At 34.3% G+C, this 12,900-nt stretch overlaps 2 protein-coding genes across 8 annotated transcripts in view; both read left to right on the plus strand.

The window, feature by feature from the left end:
• The window catches only part of SLC30A6 (solute carrier family 30 member 6), a 388,867-nt gene that overhangs the window by 287,737 nt on the left and 88,230 nt on the right, over positions 1-12,900 (plus strand). The gene's annotated exons all lie outside the window — the stretch shown is intronic.
• Positions 1-12,900, plus strand: part of SPAST (spastin) — a 96,188-nt gene that overhangs the window by 72,437 nt on the left and 10,851 nt on the right. For 4 of the 7 annotated variants that reach the window (XM_069072154.1, XM_069072153.1, XM_069072152.1 and 1 more), the window contains 4 exons: positions 3,686-3,761; positions 7,163-7,254; positions 7,410-7,489; positions 10,210-10,252. In XM_069072154.1, coding sequence (XP_068928255.1) covers positions 3,686-3,761; positions 7,163-7,254; positions 7,410-7,489; positions 10,210-10,252 — 291 coding nt within the window. Of the gene's footprint in view, positions 1-3,685; positions 3,762-4,508; positions 4,641-7,162; positions 7,255-7,409; positions 7,490-10,209; positions 10,253-12,900 lie in introns of all 7 variants that reach the window. The other 3 variants (XM_069072149.1, XM_069072147.1, XM_069072148.1) reach the window with 1 other exon arrangement.

The following is a 12,900-nucleotide window of genomic DNA, read 5'->3' on the forward strand; positions in this document are numbered from 1 at the left end:
TCAATAACAAGAACTTTAAGAGTAGCTGTGTCTGTTACACAACAGACATATTAACAGGGTCAGTGCCAAGCAAAATTGTGAATATGATAATTTGACTTTTGCTTCCAACCTTCAGTGAGTCAATAAGGACTTACCGTGTTCAAGGCATGGTGCTGAAGTACCAGGGGATTCAGAGACTAAAGTCCCCACTTTCAAGGAGTTTACTTTCTAATTGGGGAGAAAATATGTACATATAGGAATATATTCAGAGTGTACACTAACCTAACAGCTGAGGGAACCAGGAATGACTATATAGAGAAACTGGTACTTGAGTTGAATCAACACGCATTTATTCAGCCCTTTCTCTGTGCCAAGTCCTTTACTTAGTGCTGGGGACAGATACAAACAAAAAGAAAGATCGCTCCTAACCTCAAGGCACTTACTTTTTAGTAGAGGGAGACAGCACATAAAAGAGGATTGTAAAGTAGGAAGGATTTAAGGAAGGAAAGTACCCATGGTGGGGGGTGTGGATTGTGGTAAAAGTCTGGAGGATGAAGCATGACTCATCTGAGTCCTTTCTCCAAATGGAGGTTCTGAGTAGAGCTGACCAATGAGAGAAGGGGGACACAGTGGTGGAGGGAGAAGCACCTGTGGCATTGAGGCATGGTGTTGAAGAAACTAGGAATTCCGAAAGGCAGAGATAAAGAGGGAATTAAGTCCAGGCATGGGGGACAATTGAGGGCAAAGACGTGGAGATGGAAGATGGAGTGTTGTGTGAAGTCAGCCAGTATGGCTACATTGTAGAGTGAGGTGTAAGAAGACTGAAAAGTAGGAAGAAGCCACATTGTGAAGAGCTTAGGTGCAAACAGAAGAGTTTCTACGGGGTGCCCTGGAAGTCTTTATGCAATTTTAACCTTAACTGTCTTAAAACTGCATAAAGAATTCCAGGACACCCACTATTTCATCATAGGGGAAATAAGGAGCTGCTAGAGTTTGTTGAGTAAGAGAGTGACAGAATCAGACCTGAGCTTTAGGAAAATTACTTTTGCAGTTATGTGGAGGATAGACTGATGTAGGGAGAAGCTTGAGGTAAGAAAAAGTGTAAGCTTTTTTGCAGTAGTTGAAGTGAGAAGTGATGCAAACCTGGATTAGCATGGCAAACTATAATCCTACTCCAGAAATCTCCAATATTTAAAAAATGGTCCTTTTAAAAATCATTATGGTAGCTTGAAAAACATGCAAAAATTATAATAGCCAACAGAACTTAAAAGAACATTTAAGTAGTTGTGGAAATAATAAATTCTATGTCAGAAGTTGGAAATAATGTGTTCTTACTAAGAGGAATACTTTGAAGATGATTTGGTTACTTCATATGCATAGCTTTTTTAAAAAATTAAGTTTCTTTTGCAAACAAGGAAATAAAACTTAGTAAGATTATACTTTTTGATGGAAAAACTTTAATTTCAGTCATGCTTAGATTTGTGAATATGATATATACTATATTAGCTTTCTAAGAGGTATTTAGATTTTAGCAAAAGTCAAAGCTTTAAGCATGGGAATGAAATCTAATGGTGGAATTTTAGCCATAAGTGGCAGGTCAGAGGATGTGATAATTCTGAGGCAGAAAACCTTTCTGGCGGTGGCTAGGTGGCTCAGTGAATAGAGCACAGGTCCTGCAGTCAGGAGGACCTGAGTTCAAATCCGGCCTCAGACACTTAACACTTGCTAGCTGTGTGACCTTGGTTAAGTCACTTAACCCCAATTGTCCAGCCTTCTCCCCTCCAAAAAAAAAAAGCAAACCTTTCTGGTTCCCATCAAGTTATACTATGTTATGATTGTCCTAGATGATGGTCTGGTTTTGATTTTATATTTCTTTGATGAAAGTATGCATATAAGTTCTATAGTTATTAAGTGTTTATAAAAATGGTTAGTGAAATGACTCGTTAAAGCAGCTGAACTAAAATCATTTTCTGACTCTGGATTAGTGTGTTCTAGTGTATTCCAATAGTGTGGTCTTAGGATCATTCTACAGATTCAATTGGATGAATGTTTATTAAAAGCCTTAAGGTACAAGGACTTTTTGAGGTCAACCAATTTAATATCCCAGTCAATAAGGAATTCCTGACAAATCTGGCTCCCCAGACTGGTTCCCTAGTCTTGACTTAGATACCTTAAGGAAATCTCATTATCTGTTTAGACAACATGTTAGCTTATTTAGTTACTGGATTGTGCTAGTTATTATCAAGTTTTTCCTTATGCTGAACCCAGATCTGCTTCTATATATACATCCAGCCTTCAAAAGCAGCACAAAACAAGACTGTATGTGCTCTCTTCTACATGATATCCTTTCATGAAGTATACCATATCTGCCCTTATTCTTATTTCCAGGCTAAACATGCCTTTTTTGTTTAGCTACTCCTAAAGATCAAGGGGTCTAGACGTTTTCATTATCCTTGTTTCCCAACCTCTGAGGACTAGTACAATGATTTGCCAATACTTCTCTTAAAAACTGACAGAACTAGGCATATTACTGCAAATGTGTGAGTAGCACAAAATATAGAGGAACTGAAAAACTTTGGAAACTCTCCAGATTTCACTTTCTCATTTGTAAAATGAAGAGTTTGGACTAGATGTTTTTTAAGGTCCTGTCCAGTTCTAAAATGTGTAATTTATTTTATTTTACATTGTCCAGATGATATATTTCTCTTAATGTAGTCCAAGATTATGTTAACTTTTTTAGCTAGAGCACATGAATGTTGGTGTATATTAAGTTTGTGATCAAGTGAAATCTCTCAAATCTTTCACAAAGGTTTCAGTCGAATATCTTTTCTTTCTGTTTTAAATATGGACAATTATACATACATATAGACTAATACTAGCTTCTTAATTTATATAAAAAAACAAATTTATCAGTTTATGAATTACCAATCCTAACATAATTTAGAATAACTTTTAAAGGTAGTCATTACACTAATAACACCTTAGCTTCTGCTTGAGATGTGTAAAATAAAACAGTCATCAAAGCAACTTTGTAAAAAGATTGGGTATCCATAAATTTGGGCCAAGTCTCCTTGGCCAGATACCAAGTTCTTTTGATGATGGAGTTGTGTAAATAGGTAAGGGAAGGGAGGAGAGGCATCACAGAAACATATTTCCCAGTTAGCTTCTCTATATGCCAATTGGTTCCATATGTAGCACCAAGTACTGTGGCATCTGGGAATAGCCTATGTTGACTAGATTTGCCACTTTAGGAATATTTCAGAGAGGCCAAAGGGATTCATTATACCTGGAATTTGTTGCTTACTGTTGGTGTTTATGACACTGACTTTTCAGGAAGCTTCCCTGGGATTATTCATTGTAAGAGGGGTTCTTCTTCATTTTCCCCTCTTACACCTTAAAAAAAAAATTGTGTGTGTATAAAATTCACTTATTCCTATATACTCCCCTACCTTCTGTGCTCTCCATCTCAAATTTGTTCATAAGAGAAAAGAAAACCAAAGTTGTCTTTTTTGTTGTTGTTTTACTTTTCAAACCCGAATTAAATCTTGATAAATATTTTCTTCTTTCTCTACCCCCTAAATTTATATTGAAACAAAGGAAGAAAAATGAGGTCTATTTGTCCTAAGATTACAGTCATAGAAATGACAAAAGGTGAAATAATTTTGAGGTTTAATGTGTAACAAAATATTTAATTCTTTGTTTTTAGGTAGGTGAAGGAGAGAAATTGGTAAGAGCTCTTTTTGCTGTGGCTAGAGAACTTCAGCCTTCTATAATTTTCATAGGTAAGACTATGTTGTCCTCATAAATAACATTCATGAAATCCCTTTCTCCACATATGATAGGGCTCTTATCTTTCAGTACTTAAATAGATCTGTGGTATCATTGCTATGGATACAGATGGCAACCTATCAAAACTTTTGCTTGCTGTTTGACTCTTATTCATGTCTTCCTGTAAATCTTTCACAAGTGATTCACCCAACATGCTGAGGAACTCCATCTAGATATTTTGGTTTTATATGGGTATCTATGCAACTTGTAGGCTGTCCATCTATAACTGATTTATAACAAGTTTATCACTTCTTCTGTTCAGAAATCTCTTTGTTATCCTTTACATTGCTCTGGGTACATAGTTTATTATTGATAATGTGCTGCAGTATGTTTATCACTGCACATCTTACTATTCCTTGACTTAAAATTTTGATTCCTCATGAATTATGGGATTCTGTGATGTACAGTATAGAATCACTAGAAAAATAGTATTTAAAAGATGAGATGGAGAAATTTGGAGCAGTTGAGAACAGTATAGGCAATCTTGCCCATTCCTTTCTCCTATTTGCTTCTGAGCCTAGTTCATTGTCCATCTACCATGTTTGCCAATTAAAGTGTATGATGTGCTTTATAGATTATCCAGTTGACTATATATTGTAGTCTGGTCAATATGACTTCGTCATCTCCTTTGTATTTCTTGCATGGATAGTTAGGCCAAACTCTTTTGAGTGATTATGGATTTCATTTTGGCTGCTCTGCAGTGTTATGGGGCTTGATGCAGCCAGCACTGTCATCCACAAACAGGAGCTTCTGGAAGACCTCATCTGTAGGGAATCACTCTTCCATTTGGACTTTGTACTGGACATCCTTCATGACAGTGACAAACACCTTTGGTGAGCATATGTCTCCCTGTTTTATGCCTCACTTGATATTAATAATCAGAGGATTGTCAACATTTTCTGTATTGTTGCATCTTTCAAGGAACCTTAATATATGATTGGGAGACATCTTGATGAAGGAGACCTTTAAGGCTAACATTTACCTTTGCCAGACTAGATGCTTTTTCATTCAACAAACAGGGTTCTTTTAGGCTTTATACCTTTCAGTCAACTGTTTGACTATAAAAATGTCATTTGCCATAGAATATAATTTGCAGCCTGTCTGTTCTCTTCTTAATTCTTCATCAAGCATGTCTTTTATATGTGTAGATTCTCATAAAGATGTTGTAGAGTTGCAAGAAGTTATACAAATTATTCATTACTGATATATTCTCAAATTCTCCTCTCCTTTTCTTGTAATAATAGCAGCTTTGATTTTTTTTTCCTCCCTCTTTCAGATAACTTAAGAATTGATCCCTTAGTGCCCTCTAGGCTGTCTCTTGGTTTTCCCATCTCTGTTTTCTTTAGTGCCATTTCTACAACCTCATAAATTATATCAGGCAGTATGTATCCATTATCAGTTTTGTTATAGAAACTATGTGATTCTTTACCTTTGCCTTCCTTTGTCCATTCTTTGTCCTTTCCTTTGTTCTGTCCTGTCTCCCCATCTTGCTCAGGATGGAAGTGTAAAGCTACTCACAGATGCAGTCTGTTGATCAGCATGGGAGCTTTGATCTGCTTCATTTCTGACCTGGGACAGTTCAGCCCTTTTATAAAAATTTGTGGCTCTCCTTCCACCCCATCCCCAACCTGGAGTTCATCATTTTAATTCCTAGTTTAGTGCAGACTGCTGATTGATATATTCCAGTGTACCTCAAAACTTCCTAATTTAAGAGATATGCCAGCTTCATTCTCCCAATAATACATATGGGTTTTTTTGGTTTTTCAAATGAGTAAGTTCTAAACTGGTATTGTTCTTAGTTATTATTGCTCTCCAGTTGTCAAGGATATTTAGATGTTTGCCACCCAAGGTGATTTCTAAACTGTTTTGGTTCCCTCACTGTGGCAGTTGACATGTGTTGATTAAACTTACTTTGGAAATGATAAGTCTCTTTCTTTGTCTATTAATTTACATTTTTATGCATCAATAGAATATTTAAGTAGGTCAGATTCAAAATATTAAGATACAGCATTTTTTCGTTTTTATTCTTCTAAATTTGTTGGGTTTTGACCTTTGCTATAAGAAGTCAGTGGTCTGACTGTAGATTAGTAACAAGTCTTTTCTTATCTGTTAAGGTTTGGGAAGTTTCATTTTTTTTGGACGACATTTTATCTTTATCATGCCCAGAGCCTCGTGATTCTCTTTTTGAAGAAAATGTTCATAATTTATAGGCTTATAATTTCTGAATAGAATGAGTTTTTGACCTTCCTTATATCTTATTCCTGAATCATATTTTTCATTGTCCTTTCCTACAATCATCTTTGCATTGAAGATCCTTGAGTATTAAAGTATATATTGATTTAATTTAGGAAAATCTGAATAAATTTTCCATAAATTTCTCTACCACTGCATCATTTGTGACAGAGGTTGTCATGTATCTTTGGTGACCTTTTGCAAAATGGTCCTCGTGTGTTTTGTAGTACCGAATGATCAGGTATTCTTTGAAAATATATTTCTTTTAGCCTTTATAGGTGTCATAAAACCTTCTTCTTGAAGAACTGGTGAGCAATCTTTCAGTTTAACTGCAACAATCTTTTATCTTCTAATTTCTTTTATAATGACAGTGCCAGTATTTATATGATTCTTTTCAATGTTATCAGGGCTTTAGTTTCAGTTCAGTGGATGCCCAGTTATAGGGCAACAATTTCACATTAAAAGTACCAACAGCTAATTAATGTTAATTATGTTACAACTTTTCTGTTGTAAGACAGTTTTGATTTTTTTATTTATAGCATTATTTGCATTATTTCTAACCATTGTCACCATGCCTGTCAGAGCAGAGCAAGATTGAGGGCTGTTTTGTGTATTTCTTTGTTTCACACATTGCTATAACCCTTGAATTCATTGCCTACTGATGAGTTTCTTTGTTACTTAGGTTAAATACATAAAAATTTGTCATATCAAACATAAAAATTTTATCAATAAAACAGACTATTAATTAAAAACAATTTAAATTAATTAAACAATTAAAAAGCAGACTTAATTTATTACTTCAAACCATTTTAGCATAGTCTAAGAACTCAAGAGAGTTTATTATTCTCCAATGACTGAGTCTTCAAGAGCCGAAATTTATCTCTTTGCCTCTAGAGGACACTGGAATAGGACTTTTGTGGAGGAGAAGGAATACTAGTTACCAAGCATCAGGATGGAAAAGTTCAGAGTCATGTTAAAGACAACATGATGACTTGAATTGGTTTCCCTCTGTTAACAACTTGAAACATCTAGCTCTTAAAACAAGAAATAAACTACATAGAAATAATTTTGAATGGTTTGGGTAGTTTGGCCATTGGTAATGGTATCATCTTTGTCTTTGCAGATGAAGTTGATAGTCTTTTATGTGAAAGAAGAGAAGGAGAACATGATGCTAGTAGACGTTTAAAAACTGAATTTTTAATAGAATTTGATGGTGTAAGTGTTCTTCATGATCTTTATTGTTTTTAATAGAAATATTTTTCTTTTAAATAACCAAAATTGAAATATAATTTTTGTGTATAGTATATACTATTTCTATGTATTCTTTTCTGTCACTTTAAACTTAAAAAAAAAATTTATTCATCTTAAAGGTACAGTCTGCTGGAGATGACAGAGTCCTTGTAATGGGTGCAACTAACAGGCCACAAGAGCTTGATGAGGCTGTTCTCAGGTAAATATTTGTATGTCTTTCTGTATTTCTAGCAGCTGCATTACAATTTTACTTTACTTTTCTGTCATTTGCCTTCTCTTCTCCCCCTGATTCCTCTGTCCCTTAATTGTGAGGAGGGAACAATATTTTTTTCCTGTCATGGTTTCCTTTGTCATATTTAGTTATCAATTATATCAGCTCTTTGAAGGTGACCATATTGTTGTTATTATTTAATTTTTTTCTATTGTGTTAAATGGAGTGCTTAACTCTTCTTGAGTTAGCTATAAGGACTGTTTTTAGTAAATCAGCATAGTTGAAAACTTTTCAGTTCCAACCAAAAGCAACTATATTTTACCTTTCCTAATTGAGAATTAGCACCCTAACCTGTACTTTCTTCTTCTAGTAGTAAAATATAGGTGGAAGAAAATGGGAATTATATGAGTATATATATTGACTTATTATATTTTAACTTGTATTTTACATTTCAAACTCAAGATTTATATACTTTTTAAGAAATATGTTTTTCCTAGAGCACATAATTTATTATATTCTGAATGTTAATGTCACTGAAAAAAAAAACAAAAAAACCTGACATTAATTTTATAATGTTCATATTAGTTTAATACTACGTATGGATATAAATAAAGCCAAAGTGTGGAGGTGCCTAGGAAAATACTCACCACGCCTGGTGCCCTGTTATAAAAAATATGAAGCATTTCAATATATTTTCATTCACTTGCATACTACTACTACATATAAGCTTTCAGATAAATAAGTGTTCAACCATTCAAATGAATGAAGTTGAATTGGAGTTCTGTAAGCAGGCTTCAAATTGAGAAATTCTTTGTTTTTGTAGGGTTTCTTTGAGTGTATATAATAGCCCTAGCATCATGGCTGGCATTGATATATAGTGACTTCTTGGTTTGTAGAGAAGCTATATTGCAGTTCCTTATTACTGTCTGACCTAGTAGAAAGACAGAAATGGTAATCAGTAACAGGAAAATTGCACTACCCAAGTAAGTTCTTGCTGGTAGCTGAAGAAGCATACAAAATATATTTTACAAGATTTAAGAATATTTTCCATTATAAGAAGATCCTAGCATGCTGCTATTGAGGAGCAGGAATCCCCCATCTATTTTACAGTTATTCTGTCACTTTGTACATGAGGAACATGATTTACATAATAGGAAAATCAAATCCATAGAATAATAGAATACTTTATAATAGGATTTTTTTTCACTTTTTTTTCTATTTTCCTCCCAGTTGTTTCTATTTCCATAGAAATAGAAATGTAGAAATTCCATAGAAATAGACATGTCCACCCAAATGAAGTCAGTTGATTTTTTGAAAACATAATGGAAAGAAGTTAGTTCAGTTGGAGCAATCTTATAAATGAGAAATCTACTTTTAGCACTTAAATCTCTTGGTGTGAGAACTTTTAAAGTACATAGTGATAACAGGAGATTCTGCTAGATGGAAACTCCTTTGGGCAGAAAATAAGTTCATTAACTGTTTATTTATTGGTCATACTTGCCTCTTGCCAATAAGAGGGTAGAATGGTTTCCTCTAAAACAGGAATGTGTGAGAGCCACCACTTGGAATGATGAAGCAGCTAGATTTAAGGAATTAACATTATTTTTGAAATATTTTTATGGCAAAGTTGTATAAAATATTTATACTTAAAAAGTTAACTCAGGTGTACAAGTATTTAGGTCTATATGTTGAGTTAATTCATTAATTACTTATTTTACTATTACAGCATGTTGCTTTGTCTTTCCTGTTACCAAAAATAGATCAGTACCATCATTTTTTAAAGCTGTATTAGTGCCTTTTGTTCTGCTACCACAGTCATTTCCAGAAACCCCCACCCATTGAACATCCTTTGTCCAAAAAACAAAACAGTTGTGCAAAATTAAAGCAAATCGTTTGATAGTATATGCAACATTCAGCATTCGTAGTCTCTCACCTCTTATCTGTTCTAAACAAAAAAGCTATTACAATTAATCATTTTACCTGCATTTCAGTGTTGTTTTTATTTACATTATTATGGTCATTGTATATACTTTTTCTAGTTATACCTACCTCACTTATACAACTTTTCCCATGCTTCTTTCAGTTCTTTATATTTGTCATTTCTCACAGTGTAAGAGTGTTCCATTACATTCATATGTTATAGTTCAACCATTCCTTCACTTTGGGGACCCACTTTGTTCACAATTTTTGCCTATCACAAAAGTTTGATTTATTATTTTATGACAGTATTAAGTAAAGTAGATAAATTACATTTAAACAGTAAATGATGTAAAAAAGTACTTCTCTAAAACATTTTCCTTTTTTAAAAAAAGTTTTATTTTTAGGTTTGCTTTGTCTTCCACCTCCGCCCCCTCTTTCACCCTTTGAGAAGGCAAGAAAAACAAAACCTATTATAAAAATCTATTCTCAAGTAAAACAAATTCCCACATTGACTGTATTTGAAAAAAAGAAATATGCCTCAGTATGTACTCTAAATTCATCACCTCTCCACCTGAAACTGGGTAGCATGTTTCATCATGAGACCTCTGGAATTATGTTTGGTCATAGTGTTGATCTGAGTCCCCAAGTCTTTCAAAGTTATATAAAATAATTTTTCTATACAACCTCTTTCAAGTCTTCTCCAAGATGTGTTGAATTTAGACCTTATTTTAAAGTGAATTTAACATTTTGAATCAAATTTTTCTTAATTGGTCAAAACATTTTTTTAGGCGTTTCATCAAACGAGTGTATGTGTCTTTACCAAATGAGGAGGTAAGTATATATTTTTACTTCTAATTTTACACCTAGTGCCTCTTTTCTAAGTAAAAAAAAAACCCAACAGGTTTCTTAGTTTCAATTCATTTAATTATTATACCATTGTAGAAGTTTAAAGAGATCCTTTTGAGGGTGGAGAGAATCTTTTATTTAATATCTAAGGTACCTGATTATGTTTTGTTAAAAGAATAAGATGAGTAAAACACATATATAACCTGAATTGAATTGCTTGCCTTCTCAGTAAGGGTGGGTGGGGAGGGAAGAAGGAAGAGAATTTGAAATTCAAAGTTTTAAAAACAAATGTTAAAAAAATTGTTTTTACATGCATCTGGGAAATAAGATATACAGACAATAGGGTATAGAAATCCATCTTACCCTACAAAAAAGTAAAGGGTAAGAGTATAAGGGGAAAGGATAGGAGTGATAGAAAAGAGGACAGACTGAGGGAAGAGGTAATCAGTATGCTTGCCATCTTGGAGTGGGGGGTAAGTGAGAGACGGTGAGAAAATTTGGAACTCAAAATTTTATGGAAGTGAATGTTGAAAGCTAAAAATAAATAAATTCTGGGGGGGGGAGAAACATGTTAAAAATTGTTTTTACTTAGGCAACTGGGAAATAAGCTATACAGACAATGGGGTATAGAAATCTATCTTGCTGTAAAAGAAAATAAAGGGGAAGGGGATAAAGGAGGGAGAGGGGTGGGGTGATATAAGGGAGGGCAGACTGGGGGAAGGAGTAATCAGAATACATATCATCTTGGGGTGGGAGGAAGGGGAGAGATGGGGAGAAAATTTGGAACTCAAAATCTTGTGGAAATGAATGTTGAAAAATAAAAATTAATTAATTTAAATTTTAAAAAAAGAATAAGTAAGACAGTTTTTACCCTCAAGGATTTTGCCTTCTAGTAGGAAAAATTATCTCATGACAAGTACACAAATAACTAAATGCAATGGTTTGTATCATAAGAATGGTTTCATGTGCCATAGGCATTGAGAGGAAATCGGGATCACATGTAGCTAGGGTAATCAGAGAAGATTTCATTGAGAATGTGGAACTTGAAATGAATATATAGGCTTGTTTTATTACCAGTTACTTATAGAGAGACTATATACTTTTAATTTTAATTATTCTCTTCTTTGGTAACCTCATTCACTCTCATGGTTTAGTTAACTCTTTGAGAATAATTTTCATATCTTTTACTTCTAGCCCCAACCTTTTCCAGAGCTCTAGTCTCACATTTCTGACTGCAATCTAAGTATCTGCACTTGAACATCTCAGGAATACCTCAAATTCAACAACATATCTGAAACTGAACTTATCCCCTTCCTTCCCACTACCCCAAATCTGCTAATTTCTCCAATTTTATTTATAAAACTATCCTCCCAGTCACCTAGGCTCAAAATCACAGTCATCTTTGGTCCTTTCCTCCCCCTCTGCCCCGCCCCATTCCCTGCTCCTGTCACTTCCCAGGTTTTGTTAATTCTACCTGTGCAGTAACTCTCAAGTCTACTCCTTCCTTTCCACTTCACCATCCTAATTCAGACCATGACCACTTTTTAACTATTTAGTCTATTGTAATAGGCTATTTGACTGGTCTTTCTATTTCTGGTCATCCTTTATACCCCAGTACTTGGTATGTTCTTTATTTCCTACTCAGATCACATCACTTTCATGGTCAAAAACCTTCAGTAGTTTAAGGCCCTAACTTGGAATTCAAGAGCTTTTACGACCTAGTTTCAGTCAATGTTGCCTCCATTTACTTACACTACTCCAGTACTCTACCTCACTAGTTCTGTTCCATATAAACTATTCCATTGTGGACTTGGAGTCAGGAAGACTTGACTTAGAATTCCACCTCATGATATTTCATAGCTATGTGACCTTAGGCAAGTCAGTTACCCTCTGATACTTGATTTCTTCATCTGTAATGCAGGGATACCATTAGCACCTGCTTCACACAGTTGCTATAAGGATCAAATGACAAAATGTGTGTAAAACACTTTGAAAGCCTTAAAGCTTTATGTAAGTGGCTGCTATTTTTTATCCTCATTCTCTTTTTTTCCCATCTCTGTGCCTTTGTTTAGCTAATACCCAGTGCCTGGAAGCCTTCCCATCCCTCTTCCCTGCCTTTCTAATTTTTCTCTTCTTTCAAGTTCAACCTTGGGCATACTCTCCTAAAAGATGATTTCTATGGTCCCCATCCCATCTTCTAAATCTGGAAATGACCTTTCCTTCCTATACTTTCTTATAGCATATAATTTGAATGTTAACTTTCCATTTGTATTTTAGTTTGTATTACTTATATGCATATCTTGTCTTCCTTTGCAAGCTAGTTGATGGCAAGAACTATCTTATTTCTTCTTTGTATTCTGGTGCCTTGTGCACAACATTCCGTCATTTATTAAACAATGGTTCAGTTAAATATGAAGGGCTAGAGGGAAGGAGGTTTTGAGCTTGTATGATTAGGAGCATAGTTAACTTGGCTAACAGATAGAAAAGAGGGCTAAATATTTACTTGTGAATATAAGAAAAAAGCTAAACTGAAGGAAGAAGTATGTCATCCAGTCAGTCCAAACATTTGTTAAGGTTTACTATGTACCAGAGCACTACAAATACAAAGAAAGAGGAAAATGTAGTCTCTATTC

Source organism: Petaurus breviceps, unplaced genomic scaffold (assembly GCF_028583685.1).
Source record: "Petaurus breviceps papuanus isolate PSGF00001 unplaced genomic scaffold, PetGlider_PUasm1.0 90845, whole genome shotgun sequence".
Classification (NCBI taxonomy): Eukaryota; Metazoa; Chordata; class Mammalia; order Diprotodontia; family Petauridae; genus Petaurus; species Petaurus breviceps.